Source organism: Chelon labrosus (genome assembly GCF_963514085.1).
Source record: "Chelon labrosus genome assembly, chromosome: 6".
Taxonomy (NCBI): Eukaryota; Metazoa; Chordata; class Actinopteri; order Mugiliformes; family Mugilidae; genus Chelon; species Chelon labrosus.
This window is the reverse complement of record NC_140342.1, coordinates 3,690,529-3,716,698: the sequence shown is the minus strand read 5'-3', so window position 1 is coordinate 3,716,698 and position 26,170 is coordinate 3,690,529. Positions and strand designations below refer to the sequence as shown.

Here is a 26,170-nt window from a genome sequence, read left to right as displayed (position 1 = left end):
AATTTCCCTGCATGTGATGGATCTATAATCTAGCGTCTCACAGCGGGATACCAGTGCATGGTGGGCTAATGAAATCCTATTTTACAGTTTCTGCTACAGCTGAATTTCCCCCATGGGTGAGCCCAACATGAGCACTGTGTATTGCAGGATCTCATTTGGGTCTCCTTAATGAAGGGGTTGACGCCGAAGGTTATCATCGTTGTCGTCTTTTGCCTTCCTCATCCCGTCTTTACCAGTAGTCCTTTTTCCACTGCTCCTACCCATCTGCTGTTTCTTCAGCGTCTGCAGATGTTCTGTTCGTCGTTGCATTCCTGCCAATTCTGACTCACTGACATGTTATATAAATGGCAATGTGCCTGCCAGTCTTCTCTTCTTTTTTTTTTTAAGTTTAACTTAAAATGTACATTTTCTTGACAAACGGACAAAACCAAAAACATTTTCTCTGATCTGTCTTCAACTCTGAAGTTTTTTCCCTCATCTTATCGCCTCCCTGAATCCAGTAGCTTCCTTTATCTCTTCCCCTCTCTCTGGTCTTTTCCTCTTAGTATCTTCCTCATATCCTCCATCAATCTTCCCTTCATCTGTTGCCCTTCCTCATTTCTCATCTTTATCTATTCCTGGATTCCGGTCCCCCTCCTTCTGTTTTCCTCCTTCCCTCTGTCCACCTTCCCTCTCTCTTTATCTCATCCTATCCCCGCTCCATCCCTCATTCTCCTCTCCCTCCATCTCTTTGCCCTTTCTGTCTCCTCCATCCACGTCACAACTTCCCCTCTCCTGCCCAGACTCCCTGTGTCGCTGCGGCACCGTAATAATCACTGCATCGCCGATTTGGGCGTGTGGGGGGTCGTGGGGGTGTTGGTGGCGGTGGGAAGGTGGGGGGGTGGGGAGGGGGGCGTTGTCAGGGAGAAATGGGAGGCGGTTGCCGTGGAAACAGAGAGACTCTGCAAGTGAGAGATGGAGGGATACAGAAGGGGTGGACTGGGTGTGACAGTCAGTGAGGTCGAAGAGTAAAAATAGAAACGTTCTGACAAGATCCTTCCCCCTCCTTCTTCTCCTCCCTCCCTCCCTCCCTCCTCCTCCCCACCCACACCACCCCCACCCTGCACACTCGCTCCCTCTTCGCCCAGCGCCATGGGCAACCAGCTGTAGTGTCTCTCCTCTCTGTTTCCTCCATCTCCCGTCGATGTTCGACAATCCATGACCTTCAAAGGCAGAACTTGCGGTGACCTCTGAGGTTTTGGCCTACGTATACACAGCAATGAAAGAGGATTCAAGATGTATTTGCTTAATGGTTATTTTTTCCCGATCCTTGTGAGTTTGTGTTCATTTATTTCTGTCCCTGGTGCCTGGATTGTTAGATTGTTAGTTGCCAAAGTTTTCGTTAAGCACAGACTTTTACATATCCCCTTGGGAATAATTCGAACAAGCTCAACTTTCTAATCCTTAAACTTTTCAGACAGGATTTGCTCCAGACTATTTAAAGTTAGAACAGTCCATTTATAGGCAAAGTGCAGCCATATTAGCATACTAATGAAAAGAAAGATAGGAAGGCACTGGGAAAAGCTGGGGGAGAGAAGGTGTCAGATATATGATATGAATTTCCACCAGTGTCTGTGAAGCAAACTTTTGTTAATAATACAACAACGTCAGAACAAAATGGAAAGCACGTAAAACCGCAGCGCCGCAGAGAGGGAACATGTTCACTAATGTGTGAGTTAATCACCTCACTCAGCCATGCTAGCAGCTCTGTGATGTTCTACTTAATGTAGGCGCGCTGGTGCTTAGAGCCAAATGTGACATCAGCACGCTAGCAAAACCACTATGACACTGTCAACATGCAGATGGTGAGCCGCTATAAAGCCATCTTTACAATGTGCACCCCCTCACTTTGGAATATTAGCGTGCTACGGTTTCCTAATAATAATTAAACACAAAGCACAGCTAAGACGCACGGCAATTTCAGTACAAATTCTGTACCATTTGATCCAATAGCTCTTGACATATTTTATAGGATAAGTGGATTTTTGTTGGCATGTTCATGGGCGTAGAGGAACGGTCAGGGGAATTTAGCTGTTGGAATATTTTCATAGTTGCCTTAAATGTCAGCATTAGGTTGACTAGAAGACGACTCATGGGCTTCATCCACTGAATATAAGGCGTTGTTGAGATATGTCAGTGGTGGACTAACTGACATTAAAAGAGTCATGGCTGAAACAGGTCAGGCTTCTCTGTGGTTTGTACTCAGACTCAGACCAACTCAATAACTAATACTGACCTGGTGTTTTTGGACAATAATATACAGTAAGTCTATGGTACAGACTAAAAGGATATGTCAAGGTTAAGGTGACACTCTTGATGATGTCAATCCTGGTTGATTTGGTGACATGGTAATCTGTAGTTACAGGTGGTAAAAGCAAATGTGGTTTCCATAGTGGTGTTGTGGTGGTTTTAGTCAGATATAACTAGCCTTTTCCCATCATTAACTGATCAACAGTTGATTTTATGTCAAACACTTCATGAAACAGCAGAGCAGAGTCAAAGGATTCAGTCACCTTGCTGAAGAGGTGGAGTTGTGCAGTCTGATGACTGCAGCTCTTCAGCTAACAGCTCACCATGGCCGTCCCTTTTTGTTTCATTACGCCTTGCAATACTTTGAACTGGTCCTTGGCATTTCCAGTGACTTAATAATAAAAGTCAGCTCTTGTCTTTTTCCAGTTAAATATTTTTACTGTGAAGCTACAGTGGTAGGAAATGTTTACTTTGCGTTAGCAGCAACCTCTAGGCCCGTCGGCTATTGTCTGATGATGACTAAGCATTCTGCATGCACATACAGATATCTGGTTATATGGATATGGATGAAAATGTATGTGAAAATGTACTATACATATTGCAATACTTGTATCAGTTGTCAATTGAAATGAAACTACAAAATCAAGACATGAGAGAAGGCTAGCAAATAGGAAGTAAAGGATGACTTTATACACATTGGTATATTTATCCATAGAGTATTTTGATGATTAGTATTTAGTAACCATGGAGCAGGAGTGTTTTTGAACGATTTGTGTGAATAGTTTTTCTGTCATAAAATTCCATGACCAACTGTCATCTGAGTGATACTCAAGCTGATACTGGCATTTGTTCTGGACCCTTCACTGCTGATCCATCAGTTTGAACCCTATTGTAGATTTAAAAGAGGAGTGACACAAATGAAATGACCAAAAGAATGTCCACATGCATGACTCATGTCGACACAGATCTACAAGTTGTTGTGAGTCAGAGGAGTGTTGGAGAGTTGCAAGAGGGGCGCAGAGACAGCGACGTGAGACACAGATACTGAGCCAAGTGCATGCTGGGACGATGGCTATTACATAGTCCGTTAAACAAAACTGAAAGCCGATTTGTGGCAAAAGTTGCACTCTTCCCCTGAGTAATAACACAATGGTGATACACGTATTTTTAGATTCAGTGTGTCTTGCACGTTCTGAGGATAATCAGCATGATCAGCAGCTGCAGTGGCATTGACGCACAGCTCATGGTGGCAATTAAGGTAGACTACATTTCTGCCCTTGAGGCACATGATTGCCACAATTTGTGCCAGTCACACAAACATGGTGAACACATTTTTAAATTCGGCATGACTCACATGGCAAGAACATAAGGGAGATGGAGGAGTAGCAGCCCTGTTTTGTGATCTGTTTTGTATATTAACTGGAGGAACTGTGCACATTTGACTCAATTGTCCATAAAAAAATTAGGCAGGTGCATTTCCCTGTTGGCCTGTTTCTCAAATATGTTCTCCCCTTAAAAATGATGAATAAATTCAATGAGCAAAATGCTAAACCTAAATCCAGTGAATTTACAGTTGTACCTGGGAGAAAGAAGAAAGAACTGAACGTACATTACCAGGAGTATTATCTAAAGGTCACTGCTACAGGCTTTGAGGCATTACAGTTCAGCAAAGACCTAATGAACATACCTCACTCTCAGCTTTACCAGGCACAAAATGATTTCACATGAAAGTGATTGCAGTATGTGAAGGACAAGATTGAACACAAACCGGTCAGTAATCTTGTCAGAATTTCAGCTGACAAAACTAAACCTGAAAAAACGGGAATGTTTTAATGTGAATGTTAGCACCAACCCCCTTTGAGCCTGACCTCAAACTTCAACAGAAGTGTTGTCTGGATATCCTTCCCAAGTCCACTGAAACCAAACAACAGTCTAATGTGCTTCTCTCCCTCTCTGTGGCTCGCTGCTCCTCTGAGGTTACAGTAGACAAATTGTTTAGAGAGGATTATGTAATAATACTTATTCATTTTCAGTCAGGCTTGATGAGCTGCTCTTGTTATTCTGGCACAGGCCCCGGGTTCGTCGAGGGCAGCTTGGGGTTCGTGGGAGGCGCTCAGCTGTTAAGCGCAGTGCAAATCTTGAGAAAGACGTCAGTATTTCTTGTATCAGGCGTTTGTTGGCTTCCTGACAGCTGATTCCCAGCAGCTCCCAAGTTATTCTAGAGATATTAACCACTGTCTGCACATTCAGTGTCAGCACTGTGCCCCTGTGTCTGTCTTTTGGGACCGCTGAACACTGTCTGTTGTACGGTCGCTTTCTCTTTGTTAAGGCACCATTATAGTGGTAAAGTTTTTAGAAACATAGACATAAAAGTGAACAGTTGAGTGAACAGTTGGGTGAACAGCTGAGTCACCGAAGTATGACCAAAGCTGCCTAATGTAATGATGGTCAAAACAGTTCAGACTTGCTGACTTGGACTCTGTAAGACCTTTGAAACTGTCCTTTGGTATCTAGTACCAGCCCGCAACTACATCAGATCTGGGTCATATTTTTTCCAGTGCACTGGCCAACACCCTGTCACAGATTCATGGTTTGCACTTCCTTAAACCACTTTCTGTAAGTACTGACCATAGACTGTATAAAGACGGATGGCGGTACAGCTCCTCAAAAGCCAAAGCATGTAGAGCTCCCCCTGGTGACTGGCTGCAGTATAGGTCATAAGCTCCACCCCCTCCATGTTAGTGGATGGCACTTTGGCCGAACACTACGGTTAGTTGGTGGGAGTCTGGGCGGAGTCTGGGCGGGTTACTCTCGTACCATACTGCACAGACTCTGGGTCCAAACTCGCAAGATGGCAATGCAAGTTTTCACAGCCTGTACCCCTTCAGACATTTGACCTCCAGCCATGTACTCCCTACTCTCACGCACTTCAGACTCCGTATCGCTGTCCGTGGCTATGCTAGCAGCTTCGTTAGCCACATCTGCACAGCTTCTAGCATCCCGGTCAAAGTTAGATATAGAAGTTGAGGAATAACCTGGGTTGTTGTCGCTGGCGTGTGCATCTTCGCCTGTGGGCGGACTGGTGGTAGCAGTTGAGGTTTCTCTGAACTAGTTTACGTCAGAATGATGACTTGACAGCTCAAATGACAGAAAGTTATCAGAATTGTTGACAACATAATTTAAAGACCCAATCAATAATGACATTTGCTTGTTTCTGGGGGGAAAATAACTGTCGCAAGTATAGCTATATTATCAGGAGATTTGCACCTGCCCACCAATCACAGACATTTCAGGGAATTGGCGTCTTTCTTATTTAGGTGACCTAGCGCTAGCTAAATTAGCAGCAAACTGATACATAGCTTCTAAACCAGTTGTCCTAGTCTTTTGATTTTTCATTTAGGTGGAGAATCTGAAAATGAGAAAACAACCCGTTATCCGTTCTTTCAGTTTCAAAATGTAGTCAGGCTGAGTTCAGAATCAACTCTTTCGCGTACCCCCTACGTCACTACGTACTCCAGATTGGGAATCACTGCACTAACCTATTTCTCCTGCATTCAACATATTGGCTATGGTCCCTTTTAAACTCATCTGGTTTGAACTATATAGGGGTCATCTCATTCTAGATGAAACAAAAAGCAGTACTTACTATGTAATACGTCCCAGACCTTGACATATGCTGTTGTTCCGGAACAGTCAACATTATTCCTTCCTTTCTATGTGAGCGCTCGTGATTTTTTTCATTCCACAAAGCACTCCCTGCATATTACGAGACCAATATCCCCTTTTGAACATGACCTTGGCTTTTTGAAAAGGTTACTCCTTGCTTTAAGCTGGCAGAAATCTCTGCAGTAGATTTAGTCAAGAGAGAATGCTGACTTCCAGATGGTTGCACTCCTTGAGTCAATTTAGTTCGTGAGGTGAGCACTACACAGAATGTCAGTTTACTCTGGAAATAGCATCAGTTAAATGCCTCGGAAGTGGCTGGATATTTCAGTTTGTATGTAAACATATCCAGCTTATGTAGATGTGTTATAATACCGGTACCACGCACAAATAGAGTTTCCTGCTTAAATCCTGGAATGTCAGAGCTAGGCGAAAAAAGAAGAAAGTCGAGGCAGGGTGGAGGATCATACCCTCTGTCATCAGATGAGTTTTAATCCTCCTTGCAAAGCTGTAATATAAATCCCAAGCAGAGCGTGGTGGAATATTGGTAAGTGGAAAAAATCCAGTTCTTTTTAGGTTGGAGGAGGTAGCAACCTCAGCTCACAGTTTTCTTTTTTTAATGAGGCGGACTGAGAAAGTGTTGGGCTTCATCTTAACTGAATTAGTGGAGGTGCTACATGGGCGTCATTATCTAAGGCGCCCCCGTAGGAATGGTGTTATGCTTTGGCTATTTAACAGTCATACAATGCAATCTAATCATGAATGGCTGCAGATGACAATTGCAGTGTTATCAACTCAGACCATGCATCACAATCACCAGGACACACAAAAGAGAGCCACTGTTAAACATAATGACATGTTCATTCACCTTAGATTGATGAAAAATGCAATACATTTGGTTTCAGTTCTCAAGTGTTTCCTTTTCATTTTTTTTTCTCAAAACTTTTTACAAGTTAGGAAGACAAAGCAGTTCAATGATTAGTTGTAGTGAGTCATAATTTTGGATTTTTTTTGTGGCCAATGTGCCTTTTGTTAGTGGCCTTGTCTTATTTCAAAAACCCCGCATATCAGACTGATAATTATGAGAGTGTTTTATCTGACACATATTGGCAAGTAAGTTTCACTTTTGAGAGTGAGATTGAGATTTATTGAGACATTATTTTATTGCAAAATTAAACACCAATCGACTGCCACATCTATCACACCTGCCCTCTTCTGCTGCTTAGTCAGCCACCATGTAGACAGTACTCTAATAATAAAATGCAGAATTTAACCACTAATATAGACAACAAGGTCAGCACCGCCTATGGCCACTAGTTGTCTTGACAGAGGTCGTTGTTTTCTTCAAGAAATGTCACGTAGGGTGGAAGTCTCTGTCAATCCAAACATTTGCCCAGACTAAAACACAGTCTCAGAGTTTTTAGACATTGTTTTCTAAAATAAAACATACATAGAGTACTAGTTCAACCAAAGGGTCCCTCTTTCAAAATAAATATGTATTGCTATGTAGGACGCAGCCTGAGAATAACATTAATATTCATGTCATATTTCCAGCAACACGGCAAATATCCACTTTCTTATTGATCTGCTTCTTTTGTCTACCACCTTGATGTTCTGCTCTTAAGCTGCTCAGTTCTTTACTGAGTTCAGCAGCTAGTCGCTAAATGTGTCCGTGCTGAGTAGGTACTGTGCAGTTTAACAGTTTTTCATGTCTGAACAGCTCTCTGGTGCAGTTGGAAATTGGGAGAGCGGCAAGTGTGATACCTTTTCTACAGGCTCTTCAGTATAGCCTCTACAAGTGACACCTTTGTCATTTAATACATTCCCATCATTGCTGGTTTAAAGAAGTAGATTATCCTCTCCCTGTGTATACACAGAAATAAACCTTTGCTTAATAAATATTCACCAGTGTAATTAACTTAACTTAAACCAATTATGTTAAGTGGGTGAAATCAGAACTTGAGTAAAAATGTAAAATGCACAAAATAATCAAGACAATGGCACAAGGTTCAGGGCAGACACAATGTCTTTTGATGACGCCAATGTGCGGTAAACTGTAGCCTGAAATTATATATGATGTCGGTGTGCTTGGTTTTGTGCCCAGCCATGGATGAGTCTATGTAGGAGACTCAGGATGAGCACAGTCTTCAGTTATGGCTCACTAATCTCTCCTCGTGTCTCTCACTATGTATCAACATGTGAACATTGGCTGTCATATGGCAGCTGAGTAACTGTGACAGCCATTGATCTGTCCGTGCGCGCATGTGTGTGTGCATGCTTGTTTGCTGATGTACATGTGTGTGATCTTTTGTCCTCGTGTGTACGCCTGTGCACGTTTGTCGCTAGGGGCTGGATGCTGAAATTTTGCTCCAGCGAATGAGGGAATATTCCAAGCTATCATGTGACGGTGTGATGTCAGAGAGAGCGAGAGAGAGAGAGAGAGACAGAGGGAGAGAGCAAGGTGCAATTTAGCCCCACAGCTGATCCATGCAGTGTTCATAGAGAGGCTGAGGCGACCAGACGCACACACACACACTCACTCTCACTTGCCTCGCTTGTAAACACACACGCACTTTGCATATACTCTTGCACTTTACATCACCACAGTTGCACGCAGAGACAACTGCGAGGCATCACTCTAAAAAAAGAAAGGATGCATTTCTTTCTCTTCTTCCCAAGCTGATAACACTTTGGATATTGAGGACATAGCTGCCTCCTGGACAAGAGTAAAACGACACTTACTGAAGACAGAAAAGAGCAGGAGACGGGAAGGAAGAAAATCTGAGGAAAGAGAAAGAGGAAACAAGACTACAACAAGGACAAGAGGAAATAAGAGAGAAAAGAAGAGACCCAGCAAGAAAAGGACCAAAACAAAAGGACTGACAACAGTGCGGGAGAATGTCCTTCCTGTCTGGCTCTCCCTGGCAGCAGCCTGGCATTATTAGTGGTAGCAAGGAGTATGGACAACCTTCCAATGGACATCAACAGCAGCAGCATCAACAACAGCAGCACAAACCTTCCATTACTCTCTCCGCCGCCAATGTCCCTGCAGTCCAGGCCTCCTCTCCACTGTCACCCTCTAGTCCTGCCTCTGTCCAGAACAGAGACTGGCAGATGGCACCGGGAGGGCAAGTTGCTTCTGCCACCCAGGCAGGGTCCAGAATAACTTTGAGGGAAGATGACGTGAAATTGGGGCGAGGCAGGACCGAGGTGACACCGTCTGGAATGTCGGCGGATGTGGCAGGCGTCAAGATGCCAGCGCTGAAGATAGAGGATGAGTGCTCCAGAGGGGGAAGGCCAAGGGAGGATGGACAAAGGGCGGGAGGGGTAGGGGCCTCATTAGGGAGCGCAGGTCAGAGCCCTAGCAGCCCCTTGTCCTCCCACTCCTCCCCTCCCTCTTCGATACCCTCCCCTTCTATCTCACCTGGGAGAGCATTTCCAAATTCCACACTAGACCCTAAACCTACATGCAGCCCCAACTTTGGGCAAAGTAAACTGCAACAAAAAAATCCAGGCATCCAAGGTGGATTTTACATCCAGGGATCACAAGTGGCTGCCACAAGCCAAGGATCACTTTCTCCAGCAAAGCAAGCCTCAGAGCCAGAGGGCAGAAGCACACTGAACACTTTGTTTACTGGAACTACTACTGCAAGTCTAGGAAATAAAGAGGATGAAAAGAAATCGGTTAGTTCCTCCATACCTGGGAACCAGCTTGGGAATCAGAAAGAAAATTCAGTTCAGAGAGCTGGAAATCAAATGTTCAAGCCATATTTAGGAAAGCAAAGTGTTGATACCCAACCTAGTGGTATTGCTTGTCCTGCTGCTGACCTAAAAGGGAGTGAAGCTGCTGGCACTGAAAGGCCTACAACAGTCCCACCTGCAGCCTCAGCCATCAAGGCTACCATTGGAGGAGACAGTGGATTGGAAAGAGAAAACTTAAATCACAATGAAAAGGGGAAGACAGGATCATGTACTACGCCTAGAGACATAACAGAGAGCTTCCTTGCAAGTCACAGCTTGTCACAGAATTTAAGTCGCACCGAGGATGGGAGAGTAGGATCATGTGCTACTTTGAACAGAGAAACTAAAACTGCCTGCGCTACTGAACCGCCACAGAGGACTGCAGTGAGACGTGCCATGTCTGACTGTTCACATCTGTCTGTTCCCATGGTAATGGCTGGAACATACCCCACTGGTGTTGGGGGCTTACCAGTGATGGCTCCCAATGTGCCAAATTTTGCCCTGATGGGTGCAGCTTGCCCGCCCAGGCCCCCCTACCCACACGTGGCCGTGCGACGCTCGTTCACAGTCACAGATGGGACAGAAGCCGCCGCTGCGATGGCGACAATGATGTCGCCCCCGTTAATGACATCACCTGTGTTGCCGTCATCCCCGCCCCCTAAAAGGCATCAGGGGAGTTGTGAGACCAGTTTTTTACTTCCTGTTCCATCAACTGTTGGAGGTTCCATTAGCAGCACCCAAGACAGTAAAGTGAACACAGCGGGTAAGACGTCCTTCTTGTCTGTGCAGGTCTGGGATGGAGAGTAGATGATAACATATGTAATATAAAGCTTTCCTTGCCTGGTGAGAGACCTCTGGTCACTGATTTGTTTCCTGGATAATCAAAATCAAAGTCACAGCCACAGATTGCTTTCGCTGGTTGGCAACTAACCAGAACATAGTAGCTTCATAATGGGGATGTCACCTCCCTAGCTTGCTAGCTAGCTGCCTAACTGCATTATTGAAAAAATGTCCACTGAAACGCATCAGTGAGATGGACATAGGAAACTTGTTGGAGCAGTCTAAGATAACCACCATTTTTCAGTGTTTACGACGAGGGGTACATTAGCAAAAACATAGCCACAGGGGGTGTACGTGTGTTGTCTGTTGCCTTGCCACAACTCCTTATAGTCTAAAGGAACATAAAGCCTTAAATTCCATTTGCTTGCTAAAGAGCGAATCGAAGCAAAGCCTTTAAAGTGCCTGCAGCGGCATGAAGACTGTTCCAGCTTTCAAGCTGCTACGCCTTCATCTGGGGATGTGTGACATGTGAATATCATCATTATACAGCCAAGCTTGCGAGTGCCTACAGTTCTCTTCTTTGTCCTTCCTGCCACGGCACCTCACCTGAGCCCATGTCATTACAGCTCACTTGCATGTGGTTAAATATAGGTTGGTGGCTGTGCTTTCTTTGCCAACATTAGCAATGGGCGAAAAGAGGTCTATTTAAGAATATCAGTAGCAAGCTGCCACGCTGTTTTTCAGTCTTCAAAGATGTCGCGTTTTGTGACACGCAGAAGCTGTTGGTGTCATTATAATCGAAGGCAGTGGTAAATCAAGTTAATGAGCTGAGTTGAAAGGGTTGTACAGCTGTTGCACATGTCAATGTGTGAGTAATGAAAGTACATGATGCGGCTCTTTGCTATACTTCAAGTGCCCTCTAAAGCCTTTTGAATTTGATTATATTTCAGGGTTTGTGTAATAGTAGCCAGTGCTGGATGTTGTTTCGGTTTCTGTAAATGCAATTAGCTTTAATCATGCTCCAAGGACATGAGTTTATAATCAGATGAGAAACATTTTACATTGTGGCACAGTCTGCAGAAGTGACTAAGAGCCAAAACTGTGCGCTGAGCTGTTTTGATCATTGTTAGGTTAAATATGCATGTAGGCCTCACTAATACAGTAGTAAAAACACCAAATGTGTACAGTATCAGGCACGTCGTCTCTGTATTCATTTACTGCAAGATATTTAGTTTGTTTTATACTTAACATTTAAGACTAAAACTTATGGATATATGGATGTATTGCTGTCCTGTAATGAGGGCAATAGACTGATGCTATATAAACCAATATTCATTAAAAGTTCTGTATATCACTGTGCTTTAAAACAGTGACTTGAGTTTTAGATGGTGATATTAGAGATTTTACCTTGGGAAAATGGTACACAAGTGCCGTGGGCTTGGTTGAGTCTTACAAACTATTTTTATTTGATTCAACTGATTACTGTGCGTGTGTTAGATAACGGGTTATTTCAATCATTGTCTCTTGGCCAAAATGATAAATAAATGAGAGAATACTAGGCAAGCATGCTTCCCTTTTTTTTGTATTAGGTGAGAATAAGAACAGCTATATCATATTTGTAATAGAAGGATGTTCCAAAATTGTGACGCTCTTATTGTAAACGCTGTCTGGCCAAAGGGTGTTTTCCTCCCGGGGACAACAGTGTCTCAGCTTTTTCTGGCTCTGATAAATCCGTCCTCGACATTTTTATTGAGCGAGTTCAGGAAAACAGGTCTTCATTTTTATCTCTATGTTAGAGGTTAAATCTCTTTTAATTGCCATCTCATCTCCTAATATTGGTTTTAATGAGGTAAATCAATTTTGGAAACAAGTTCTACCAGTGCTCACGTCATTTGATGACTGTCAGACTGATCTTATCTTTCCATTATATTGCATTATTTGATGAATATTAGGACAAATAAATGAAATGCCAAAGGACATTTTCATAAGTTGCGGGTGATGAAAAATGAAAGGAGCATGCAGAGAATTATGGGAAGACCAGCCGAGGACTCACATCAACATTCTCTTTATGACAGTAAATAAAACAAGTGAACCATAAATTTATTTAATTAATTAAATTTCCGCCCTTATTGTAATGTCTTCTGCTCGTTTCTATTCATTTATATAAGCTGTACATTTCTGACTGCGCAATCCACAATGCTTTCTGGCCCCAGCTTTCTGCAGTCGACAGAAAGCTGGGGCATTGATTAGACATTGACTGTACTCATTCAAATATAGAGCAGCTATTTCTAGCATCTCGTGTGTGTGTGTGTGTGTGCATGTATGCATGCTGGTATGTGTGCGGAGGTGAAGCGCTTTCACTGACGTGAATCTCACAGATTTTAAAGCTACACTCCTACACAGACACACAGCAGACAGCACGTTTAGGCGTTCTTTCATTCAGCGCAGGAAGAGACAACGGCTACACAATACGCACACGGAAAGAAGCGCAGAACTGAGAGGGGAGGAGGCAGACAAGTGTGAGGCTTAAATCTGGACCTAACCCGATCCCCCAACAGTGGTAATACACGATCAGTTCATTAAAAAGATGGTCTCAGCCACCCGTGATCCTAACATTTCTCACATTATCACATTTGTGGTTCGTTGGCATCTGGTGAATGTGCAGTTGCAGAATATTGGAGGCAAACTGCACCTAGACTGGGATGTTTTCAGTGTCAGGTGTGGAAGATGTCACAGTTTTCAAGGAGAAGGACAAGAATATTACACAAATAGGTGTGGTCGGTTTCAATGACAATTTGACAATCTTCAATACTAAAACTAAAACATTCTTTGCTCAGATTGACATGACACCGAATGAGACAGTACTTATGTCAACATGAAACCAGCTTACAGCAGCTCCCTGACATTTTTTACATACATTTCAATAATTCAAAGCTGATTTTTTAATTCAAATTAGAAGAATTTTTGCCATGTTGTTATATTATCATCCGTGGTTACTGGTGGTAAGAGCACACTGCAGCATTTAAAGCAAACGCTCCTTCAGAAGCTGCTTCCTCGGCAATACAAACCACGAGCATCTGGTTTATCTGCATGTAGATCAGACACACGCGCTCATGTTGTTTTGACATAAAGTGGTGAAGGGATTTGATTTCATGCTGCACACTGCAAGTAGCTTCCCTCACAGCAGCAGGGCGCATTAACATGGCTTTGTTAGCTTGCCTGTTGCTTTTCCCTGGCATCATTTCAGACTGGCCTTGCCTTGTGTCAGCATTGTAGACAATCTTTATGTTTGTAACCAGCATTATTCTTATCTTGGGACTTTGAAATATTGATCTCAGTCGTGTAAATTACATTTTGATTACACGCAGGCATTGTTTCTTGCGAATCCCTCCTGCATGTGAAGACAATTAGAATCGAACTCAGAAATTTGATTGATGATTTGTAAAGGGCAGGCTTCGCCACAGCCGCAACATATCGACAGTATTGAGAATGGGGTTTAACTAACTTTAAGAAAAGCTGTATTGTAACTGGGTTATTGTTAATAATGCTAATAGCCTTGAAGCCGGGCCAACTTCCCCTGCCATCAATTTTTTTTGTGACAGTTGGTCTGGAGTTGCTCCGTTGGGGTGGTCCAACATAGATCTGCTGGGCCAGTCAGATCGTTTGGGCTGGATTGAGGCAGTGACAGAGAGAAGAGTAGATGTCATCTAAGCGCTATGAAGTCCAATTGCATTCACTAACATGTTAACAATTAACAGCATTAATGAGTATATATTGGAGTTTTGCGTGTGCTGTATATGTGTGAAAGTCATGTGGATCATTACCGTGTCCAGTGCACTGTGTCGATTGATTTTCTTGACAGTGAGGTAGCTTCTTAGCAGTCGGTCTAGCTAGCAGGAGTTACAGCAGTCAATACTCAAGGAAGGTTTATTTGAGCATAAGAGACAGGAAGAAGGAAATGTGTGTATGTATTTGTGTGTGTGTGTGTGTGCTGAGAAGGCCGCCCGCAGGAAATGTCCTTGCACCAGCTCTATGTCTGGTTATGTTAGTCATGCTCTGATTTATGTGGCAGTCAACTCTCTCTCAGTATTTTTCTCTCTCTGTGGCGACCAGACACACCAGCGTACGCAGCTGGTTGCCGCCAGCTGTGTATTGTAGCGTGGTATTAGATGGATCCACTGTGTTCTCAGCCAACAGTTTCATGCCGGATGAGTCATAATGCTGGTGTTGCAGGACACAGGGGTGCAACATAACATGAGTAGTTAGGCCACCAGTTTCTGGACGGAGGTACACTCTCTCAAATGTTTTTTTATTTATTTACATCTTTTAAATTATTCAGGCGGCACGAAAATATCGCACAATTAGAACAAAAATTGCACAAAAATCATCGTTGCGTCCAGAGTATCTAAACACCTTTATTTTGGGGTAGAACTAAATTGAACACAACTGAAACTTATCACTGTAAACTGTGATAATGCTTTCAACAACAGCTTGGGTAATATTTTTTTATGTCTAAGTAAATCCATCTAACCCAGTGGGGTAGAGGTAGATTTGGTCTGCAGGCCATATGGCAGTTAACCAGTTTCTCTGAAACGAGAAAAGTCATATCTTATGTGGTATTATAATGTGATGAGTTAAACTCAACACTCCCTGCAGAAGTCAGGGGAGCTAATCCATCCTGTCATCATCTTTTTAGTCCCTTGCTGCTGTAGAAGTGAAATGGATGATAAGGATGCAAATTGTCTCCTTCATATGAAATTGGACAGGTCCAAAACACTGCAAGGAATCTCAAAATCAAGGATATTAAAATTCATGAAGCAACCCTAACCCTAACCCACTGAGAGGCTTTAAGAAGCAGCTGCAGCAAGTTATGAGTTTGCATTAACATCAGCTTAGCAGACTGTTTGCTAGGAACTGACTTCATTATGGCTCAGTAAAGCACAGTAAATCCACGGAGGACATGTGGTGAGAACCAAAATGTAGGAAGGTCAAACGAATTCCAAGTGATAGTGACTCTACATGCCAAACATACAGCGGCGTTGACTGTTTGACTGCATGACCACATGTGACTGGTCCATGTGAGAATTTGCTCACGATCAGAGCCGGTGAGTGATTTGTTCTCCAGACTGCAGCTACAGCTGAAAGTGACATGACAAAATGGAGAAATCATAACAGCACCAACTTGATATCATTTTAGAGGAGACAGAGCAATTATCACACAGTGAAGCACAGCAAATAGGGAAATGAGGGGACACAGCGTAGACAGGCCTGTCCAGTGCCACAGTTGTGTAAGACACAGTAGGCCTCAGCGGCAACAAAGAGCCTTTGTCTCTTTCTGCCCCCTCAGCTCTGTGTGCTGTCTGTTCCCCATCACCCTGATAAACCCCACACTCCTGGGTTCTCAGTTTTTCCTACAGATTGAGAGATAGCTCAGTGTCTAAATCTAAATAAGAATACAACATGTGAGACAATTAGAAAACAAATAAATCATCAAGTTTATAGGTGGAGATAAATTAGCACTTATTCAGAGTTGGATATGACCCTGCTGACATGGATTTTAGGAATACACTATTGGGAGTACTTACATCAGGCAGTGCAATAAAATAAATGTGTTTGGCCTGTTTACCAGTCTGACCCAGAATCATCTACCACTGCGACCTACATAAAATCTTCCACATGGACATTCGAATCTATAAATAACAAAAGTAGAGTTGCAACTACCAAATCACTTGATATGATAGATTTTATTGGTAAAAACATTATACGTTATAGTTATGTTATGTTAGACTGTGTAATGAGTTGTATTCAGGTTTGAGCTCAATATTGTATTTGTCTAGTATTTTATTGATTTTTTTTATTTTTTGTATGTAACAGACAGGATGTCTTCTGGTCTAAAATACCATTTGCTTATATTGACTTGACAAGGACCTTGTCTGGTCATACAAATAAAGATGTTCATTTGTCAGAATTCCAGCAAATTCCTCTAAAATGTTTAGGGTTGATGGATGTGCCAACAAAGCTTTTTGCATTTCATCTCCCACCAACATTCAGGACTGGTTTCTTTGAATCAAAACCACGTCTTTTCTAATGCTTACTCACCTTGTGTCTGTGCCTGAGAATGAAATTGAATTATTGTGGTTGCAGATCATTGCTCCAAACATGTAAATATTGGTGAATCTCTGCACTACACTCTTCCACATGTTAACTTGACAACGCTTTTACTGCACCTGGTCTAAAAAGAGGCTGATACTGACCACAACATTCTTTTTCTCACAGTGAAATCGGACAACAAGGACAAGCAGGAGAAGGCGGACAAGATCGACAGCTTTGACAAGAAAGAAGAGCAGAAGAAGGACAGCGGCCCAGACAAGAACCAGAAGTCTGAGAAGATCCTCAAAAATGAGGAGAAGATGGAGAAGATGATAGCAGAGAAAAACCACAAGGCCAACGAGAAGGCAGAGAAGGTGGACAAGCCAGAGAAGACCAACAAGGACGAGAAGAAGGACGAGGAGAAGAAGCCGGCTGAGAAGAAGGATGAGAAGGGAGGGAAAAGCACAGCCAAGTCTCCAACGGGGAATGGTAGCAAGACCCTGCCAAGCCCTGACAGCAAGAGCAAGGTGGGTCACACACACACACACACACACATACACCAAACACACACATACCCTGCCCACAGATCCACACAATCAAGACAGTAGGGTATGCGCTGGTTACACAAAGAGTTTGGTCACACAGAGGTCACGGTTTTGAACTCTCACAGGTGGTGTGTCCTTGAGAAACACACAAACACCTTTACCTGTTCAGACACAAGCAGATGGTGAGGCTGATTGCACAAGATCACACACTGCTTTTGTTGCTTCTGTCGGTCTCTTGTGTGTCTGTGTGAGCGTGTGTGAGCGTCTTAAGGTCAGGTCAAAATAACATTTTAATTCTTGGATGTGCACTGGATCAGCGCACATCTTTGGTGTTGAGTTGACCAGTACACATCATCTGGGGTGCAAAGAAGAGGCAGTTAACGTAACTTAGTTTCTGTGCCACATCACCCACCTTTATTCAGGACTGGAACTGAAAGTTAGTTAGATAGTAAGTTAGTTAGAATAAGATTTTGTCTTTGAATGACTTATTGGTTAAAACAAGGCCTGGCTGCTAGACAGCTGTGAGAAAAGAGTTAGCAAATTCCAATTTTACCTCTTTATTGAAACAGATTATGTACAATACTAAGAAGAAACTGTCTGCTTTAGAACAGCACAGTGCAGAGATAATACATACAAGCTCCCATTATGTCATTTCATCTGGACAGTGCATGAGCAGCATTGTGTTGACATGCTTTGTGTGTTTGCTGAGGGTTTGTGTATGAATGTGAGACCTGATTTCCATAATTGTATGCTACTTGTAGATTGCTGCTCATTTCATTTTATTGGAACATTATAATTTTATAATTTATGCTCATGGCCTCTCTAAGGTGGTTACACATTTCTAATTCAATTTTATAATTTATGGGCTGTTTTATGATTGCCACATGATTGCAGGCTGTGCTGCCATATCATGCTGCCATTGCACTCATCGCTACCGTGATTTCATCTCTGCTTTTTCTCTCTCTCGTTCTGTTTGTCCTCCTCATTCTTTTATTCTTTCTTTCCTTTTTTATTTTTATTTTATTTTCGCTCCTTTTAATTCCACTATCACCAGCCTGATGTGGGTTCAACCAAACCAAACTCTGCTAAATCTCGCCCATCCACCCTCTCTACCAATGGTGAGGCCAACTCGGCCAAACGCCCCTCTCCCACCACAACCTCTGCAAATAAAAAAAGCCCTGTACCCAAGGCGACCACACCTACCGCTGCCAAGCGGCCTGCAACAGCAAGTGGTCCCACCAAGGCTGCCAAGGTGAGTTTAAGACACATAGGTAGACATGTTTCATTCCTTAAAACAGGGAAGAGTGTCTTTAGTGAACATGACAGGAGAACATACTCAGTCTGCATCCTAGACAAGCGTTTGTGTAGACTTGTGAAACACTACCCTAGTGTGGACAAAAAAACAACAACTAGGAAATCATATGTACATAAATATTCACAGCCTTTTCCATGAAGCTCACATTGAGCTCAGGTGCATCCTGTTTCCACTGATCATCCTTGAGATGTTTCTACAGCTTAATTTAAGTCCATCTGTGGTAAATTCAGTTGATTGGACATGATTTGGAGAGGCACACACCTGCTTACATAAGGTCCCACAGTTGACAGTGCATGTCAGAGCACAAACCAAGCATGAAACGAAAGGAATTGTCTGTAGACCTCTGAGACAGGATTGTCTTGAGGCACAAATCTGGGGAAGAGTACAGAAAGATTTCTGCTGCTTTAAAGGTCCCAATGAGCACAGTGGCCTCCATCATCCATAAATGGAAGAAGTTCAGAACCACCAGGACTTCCTAGAGCTGGCCAGCCGTCTAAACTGAGTGATCGGGCGAGAAGGGCCCTAGTCAGGGAGGTGACCAAGAACCCAATGGTCACTCTGTCAGAGCTCCAGCATTCCTCCGTGGAGAGAGAGGAGAACCTTCCAGAAGGACAACCATCTCTGCAGCAATCCACCAATCAGGCCTGTATGGTAGAGTGGCTAGACGGAAGCCACTCTTTAGTAAAAGGCACATGGCAGCCCGCCTGGAGTTTGCCAAAAGGCACCTGAAGGACTCTCAGACCATGAGAAACAAAATTATGTGGTCTGATGAGACAAAGATTGAACTCTTTGGCGTGAATACCAGGCGTAATGTTTGGAGGAAACCAGGCACAGCTCATCACCAAGCCTATACCATCTCTACAGTGAAGCATGGTGGTGGCAGCATCATGCTGTGGGGGTGTTTTTTAGCTGCAGGAACTGGGAGATTAGTCAGGATAGAGGGAAAGATGAATGCAGTAATGTGCAGAGACATCCTGGATGAAAACCTGCTCCAGAGTACTCTTGACCTCAGACTGAGGTCACGGTTCATCTTACAGCAGGACAACAACCGTAAGCACACAGCCGTGATATCAAAGGAGTGGCTTCAGGACAAAAAGGAATGATAGTCGTGCCAAGCTTGTGGCATTACATTGTGGCGTAAGTCTTGATGCTGTAATTTCTGCCAAAGGTGCATCAACAAAATATTGAGCAAAGGCTGTGAATACAGTACATGTGATTTCTTAGTTTTTTATTTTTAATAAATTTGCAAAAACCTTGTCATTATGGGGTGTTTAGAGGAAAAAACTGAATTTAATCCATTTTGGAATAAGACTGTGCCATAACAAAATGTGGAAAAAGTGAAGCGTTTTGTATACTTTCCAGATGGACAGTATACACATCAGTGACCACCCCACTGTCCAAAATGTCTTTTTAATATCATAATAATTAATCTCTTAGCCTTCTTCCGTGTGGGTGTCTTTGCCTTCTTTCCTCTCTTTGCTTTAACTCTCTGCTTATGTCACGGCTGCATGATTAGTCTTTTCATGATGCTGGAAAACAGGATAACTTTAGCAGTGCAAGTACACACACACCTACATTCAGGTGTACACATAAACTCTCAAACTCACAAAGAAACACACCCACAGCTGCTTATCGGTCCTCCATTTTCATTTTTCATTCAGGCTGCTGAAAATGTTGAGAAACGCCCGTCTGTGCCAAAGGCCACGCCCACCCCCTCTCCAGGTGCCAATAAGAATGGTTCATCTACAACTTCTGCAAGCAAATCTCCAGGTACACACATGTCAGCCATGTCTCTACCTAGCCTGTGTGTGTCTGATAGTGTGACACGAACACCTCAGACAATATCACCGCTCTGCTTTGGCTGGTTCTTTGTATTGCCTGTGTACCATGACCTCTACAGCAGCGGCTGAACTCTCTACAGTAGCTAGAAGAATGACTCACACTGCAGACTTGCACCACTCCAGGCAACAGGCTAACTGAATTGCTGCCATATGTTACACTTTATTGGATTCAAGAGCTGGCTTTAGCAGACATCAGACTGGTATTTTTATCCACACATCCCAAACACAATCTCACCTCTCTAAGTGAGGGAGCTATGAGTCAGTCTGAGACGTGTTAGTCAAATAGACATTTTGTGAATTTCAGCTCAGTGCCCTCGCAGAATGTGATTCATTCACCCATTTCACACTCATGGGTGTTATGTACTGCAAGGTACATATTTCATTTTAGTTGCATGAGTGAAATCCATTACTTTAGTGACTTTTGCCCTAGTGGCAAAAGTCACTAAAGTAATGGATCATAATAGGAATACAAAATGAATGCAAAACACTGGACAACAAATCTGGACAAATCGGAGGTCTGCAGATACTCGGCTGTATCAACAATAAGTGACTCACATTATGGTCTAACCAGAACTGCCTATTTTCAAGTCACCAGCTGTCCTTGAGACAGACTCAGGAAAAAATGTCAGTTTGGCGTCAAAATATTCTTGTTTTGAACGTTGCCAGTTATGGCAGATACATAGCATACAGTGGGTGCATTAGTGGCCCTTTAATGCTCCATTCCAAAGTCCAGAATTTAAACTTTTACTTAAGTAATAGTAAAAAATAGACTCAGCACTCATTGAAATACATGGGAATTCTAAATTTCAACCTCAGAGTGTTATCATAGGGCATAAGAAGACTGTTTTACTTTTGTGAAATTTTTCAAATTTTTTAATTTTAAGAAAATCAAGATTAATGAATTTACCATATATGGTTCCTTGGCCTTAAGTGGTAAACAAATGTAAACATGTATTTAGACCATTAGAACATAAGTGCTGATTCAGGCACTTGTCAACATACATGTTATCGCAATAGACAACATTAGGCCACTTCTTCGTGGTACCCAATAAAGCTTACGCTCATGAAGAGGTGGACCTTGAAGACCACATTTGACCCTGATCTGACCTAAGAATGATGCCTTGATCTTTGCTGACTGACTGGGTGAAAACCACATGCCTCTCAACCTCACTATGTAGCACAGGGACGCAATTTAAAATGTATGTGGAAGTTGCCATATATGGTTCCGCGTCCCATAAAGGGTTAAACGTATTTAATGAGCGAAATAACAACTAACTGAAGAGGTTATATACATGGTAGATGCAGCCAGAATTTGCATAGTAAATGTAGTGAGTGACTTACCCACGGTTGTTTATCAGTGCTTTTTTTGTGGAAACAAGTGCCTGCTATTGCTGGAAAACCGTTTAGAGTAGAAAATAAAATAAACTTTCTTGTGAGGTAAAACCAAAATGAGGCTAAAAATATTTAGTGCTGCAGATGCAGCTGTTCTGCTGCTTTCCATATTACACCTAGTCGTTTGACTTAGAAAATATAAATTTCTAATGGGGTTAGTGCAACCCAGCGAGAGCAAGAAAAATGGCTTGAGCATATGAGATGTTACATGTAAATGGAAAACTCACCCGCCTGAAATTATCAGTATATATTAACACATCAGTGACTTTATTTACAATCTCCAGACAGTTTTCCAGACAACAAAACATTGCACCTTGATCGGTCAGCTATACACTTGTCCATAAGCTAGCAGTGTATCTAGTTGGCAACTTATTCAAACTGTTGGAATATTGTTTTAGCACAAACTCTCAATTTAATTTCTTTTAATGTCAAAAGTGTGTGTTAACTGTGAGCATATGTTCTGTTTTTCTTCTCACAGCTAACAAGAATGGCAAGACTGAGAACAAGACAGGAGAACCCAAGAAACCCAAGGCTACAGGTGAGGAAAAATAAGTAAACTGCTTAAACAGTCAGTGAAAAGGTTTGTGCTGCTAATTTGTTTTGGGAAACTACTGCAGTCTCTAAAGAGTCTAGCCCAAGAACTATAACTCACTAAACCTTATTGACTTAGCTGCTGTAACTTCTTTTTCCATTAAAATAGGCAGCTGCATGCTAGGCAAAACATTTGATTTCTTTCCCTGTAGCCCGTCCTCGCCCGGCTTCCACTGCCACTCCTGCCACTCCGGCTGCATCCACTAACGGTGACGCCGCTGCCACTCACCGCCGTCGGGTCATCACCAAGCCTCCCGTGCCCAAGCAGACACCACTGGAAAAGAAGCCGCCGGTCCCCCGCGCCCCGCGGACCCCTCGGCCAATCAATGCGCCAACACCAGACCTGAAGAACGTGCGCTCCAAGATCGGATCCATTGACAACATCAAGTACCAGCCTGGCGGAGGAAAGGTAGGACAATGCAGACGACACAAGAGAGCTCTATGAATAATTCAGAAAAGCAAGGTACCTGTCAAGATTCCTGAAATGCTTCAGAATGATTTTCCTGTATCAGCAAATGATTTGGCACCGGGTGGTTTGTAATTCAAATAGCTGCTATGTGCTGTACATCATAATAAAATGTCTTACTCAGAAGGCTTCCTCTACCCTGGCACCAGACTGGCTGTCGGAATGGATACTAGTCAGTCTACCCAGGAGAAGTTATAGGAATATTACAGTTTTTAAACTCTTATGCTCAGGAACAATGTATGTGCTAGAAGATTTTAAATGACCGAATTAAAACGTAAGTAAAAAGTAAAATACAACACATACACACATAGTACTGTGTTGTCCTCTTTGTGTCATAAATGCATATAAACTGCATTTTTAATCTTCCATAGATTCCCCGTCCATTTTCACTAAAATGTGAGGCTGGCGTTTCAGATTCATTCATTCTTGAGAGTGTAAAAGGTGCAGATTTAGTCCGAAAATTATGCCAAAACAACGAGAAATAAACCAACTGCAGAAGCAGTATTTAACATTGTGTTTGGTCTCTAACGCAGGCTTGTTTATTAGACAGGCCAGTGGAAATAACTGATGGCTTACCTAGAAACAGTCCAAAATCTTTCAACACAAAATATATCTAATTACATCAAAGTTCCAAATTTGAAATTTGAATATTGAAAATGTAAAGTATGTCATTATTCTAAACTGTAAGTTGCAGAGAGGCACATACTCCAGAAGAAAATGTCTTTGAGTCCAGTAGCAGAAGATTCCTGGTCTGACCGAGGTGGCAGTAGAGTAGACTAGTAGAGCGATGAAGCATTGTTAATGTGTTCTGAGATCCTGCCGCGCTGTCAGGGTGTTAATTTCTGAGCTATGTAAAGCCACGCAGCGTGGTGTAGATGTGCGTAGACTTACAGTAGAGGGTGAAATCTTGGGAAGGATGGAGAGAGAAGGATGCGCTCGGTTAACGATAATGCACAAATTAGCATCTGGATTGAGTTCATGCAATCAGACACCATTAAAAATCATCTATTACTCAAAAACACCTCACCTCTGCACTGCAGACACTGATAGCTTTAGAGGTCACTACATGTTAACAGAAGAGATGGCTCTGTTTTGTCTTTTTGTTTCCCTATACCTTTCTATCCTCGTTCTGCTGTCTCCCCCGTCTGTCACTTTAATGTGATCAGATTCTCATTAATATTTATCACTGCTGAATGCAGCAAATTTAGTTTCTCACACACCACAGAGGCCCAGCTGTATCACACACACACACACAGTCAAAATAGTTCCTGTTTATGCATGCTACCTTTATTCCACGTGTCATGAACTGACATGGTTCACCCGCTTGACTGTGTTGCCTGGGTCCGTTCAGTGTTCGTGACAGTTTGTCTTGGGGAAAGGATTGCGCTGTCGCTTTGAATCACAAACGTCATCCGCTCCTCGTCTCCCCTACCATGAGATATAATGTGTCAGTCCGGTTCATCCACTGTTCATCCCTGCTGTCTGTCACAGAGTCAGACCTCTACATGCATCTTAGGCCTTAGATTGCAAGGGATTGATTGCAAAACATGCTTCTATTCTTTCTTGCTGAGACGATTGATCCCACTCTCATATGTCTTTGGTTACCATGAAGCTAGAGCTGGGTGACTTGGAAGCAGAGGGACCCATTCTGTCTTACTTTAGCATTCAGATGTATGCCAGTTACTAAAATAAAAGGCTGGATATGAACACATATTGTTCATTTTCAGTTGATATGCACCACGCTCTTCTCGCATGGAGCAAAATTAATTTTTGACACAAGAGCCGTGTCATGGACAGACCTTCACCAGTTAAGCATGTAGCATTTGTCACATTTTGATTTGAAATCTTTGGTCAGCTGGCAACATCAATTCAAAGGAGTGCTTGTTCAGTTTAACCACATAACCGCCATATAACCATAACTTCGATGCGTTTTAGGAAATAGCTAAAATACCAAAAAGCGGTTACAGCGTCCTTAAACATATGGACCTGCCTGTTAATTTTAAAATGTTGGACATAGCCAGGTTACATGTTTCCTCAAGCATCCAGTCGTATGATAGGCACCTTAATATCACATTAGCTGACGACTTATGACAGACATGGATGTAGTTTGTGTTGCTGTTAAATTATAGGGGAACCACTGTTTTTTTACAACCTGGACCTTATTTCTAGCATTAAATATGATCGTTTACTCACCCATATAACTTTTGTGTCATTTGCACTAGTTCAGGAGATAATTAGATCAGCGTATATCCATTTAGCAGTAGTGACTGGGGCACCGAGACGCAGTAGGTCAATCTACAGACCCCGGATGATGATAACAGGTAACTCCGGACTCAATGGGGAATAGCACTAGCGTACGATAACAAAATATTGGTGAAATCAAGTTTCGCGGCAGATAATGCGTTATTTAGAGGCTGCGTCTCGGTGCCCCAGTCACTCCCACTATATGGATATACGCTGATCTAAGTATCTCCCGAAGGAATACAAATGACACCAAAGTTATATGGGTGAGTAAACGATCGTATTTTATGCCAGAAATAAGGCCCAGGATGTAAAAAACAGTAGTTCCCCTTTAAACACTCCAGTGTTTCTGTAATTTAGCCTAGCCCACTGACTAAAATGGAGTTGTCAAAATAATAGAAACATGTGTCTATACAACACAATACAATTCAAGTACTACAAATCACAAACTCCAAATGAACACACAGTTGAATCAACATCTCTCTCAGTTATTTGAAACACATGCTGAATACCATAGCCTTCATGAAGCTAAGATTTAGTGAAGGTTATATTAGAATGCATTCCTTTTCACTAGTGTACCTAATGAACCTTTAAGTCAGTGTAGTTTTTTTTAATTAGTGGGCTTCAAAGGCGCTGGTAGGATATTTATATTTAAATGTCAGAGCTAGCTGTTTTCTTTCTGCTCCTAATGCTGATAGTTAAACTGTCTGGTTCTAGCTTCATGTTTAACATATAGATACGAAACTCTTGGTAATAAAGCCTTCATTCAATGTTGAACCATTTACATATATTTGCAGATAACATACACTGCATGCTGGTCATAATTTAGTCTTTCAGGCACTACTTTCATCTTTTTTTGAATTCATTAAAGTGCACCACCTTTCCTTGTGTCCTTCTTTGTCTCCTGAGATATTCAAAGTTAATTCATGTTCTTTTGTTTTAGTAATTTGTCTGCAAAACTGGAGCTGTTTCATTTCAGTTTGTCTCAGCTTTTATATGTTGATGTACATTTGCTGGATATGCAAATGTATAATATACCATTCTGTGGTCCAAACTAGGAGCACTTTGATCCCTTTTACTTTAATATCATTCTGAGACATCTATCCATATTCCATTAACCTTCTGCCTGGTCACGCTGAGAGCTGCAGGCTAACATACAGCAGTCTCTGGCGCAGTTCACAAACCATTTCAGATTCGTCATATCCAGCATGGGTGT

General features: G+C 42.5%; 1 protein-coding gene across 1 annotated transcript in view; it reads left to right on the top strand.

Annotated features, from left to right (window-relative positions):
- The window catches only part of LOC311489189 (uncharacterized protein), a 68,476-nt gene that overhangs the window by 31,348 nt on the left and 10,958 nt on the right, over positions 1–26,170 (top strand). The window contains exons 6-10 of the mRNA XM_084546140.1: positions 16,750–17,090; positions 18,163–18,360; positions 20,085–20,193; positions 22,135–22,194; positions 22,400–22,656. Coding sequence (XP_084402266.1) covers positions 16,750–17,090; positions 18,163–18,360; positions 20,085–20,193; positions 22,135–22,194; positions 22,400–22,656 — 965 coding nt within the window. The remainder of the gene's footprint in view (positions 1–16,749; positions 17,091–18,162; positions 18,361–20,084; positions 20,194–22,134; positions 22,195–22,399; positions 22,657–26,170) is intronic.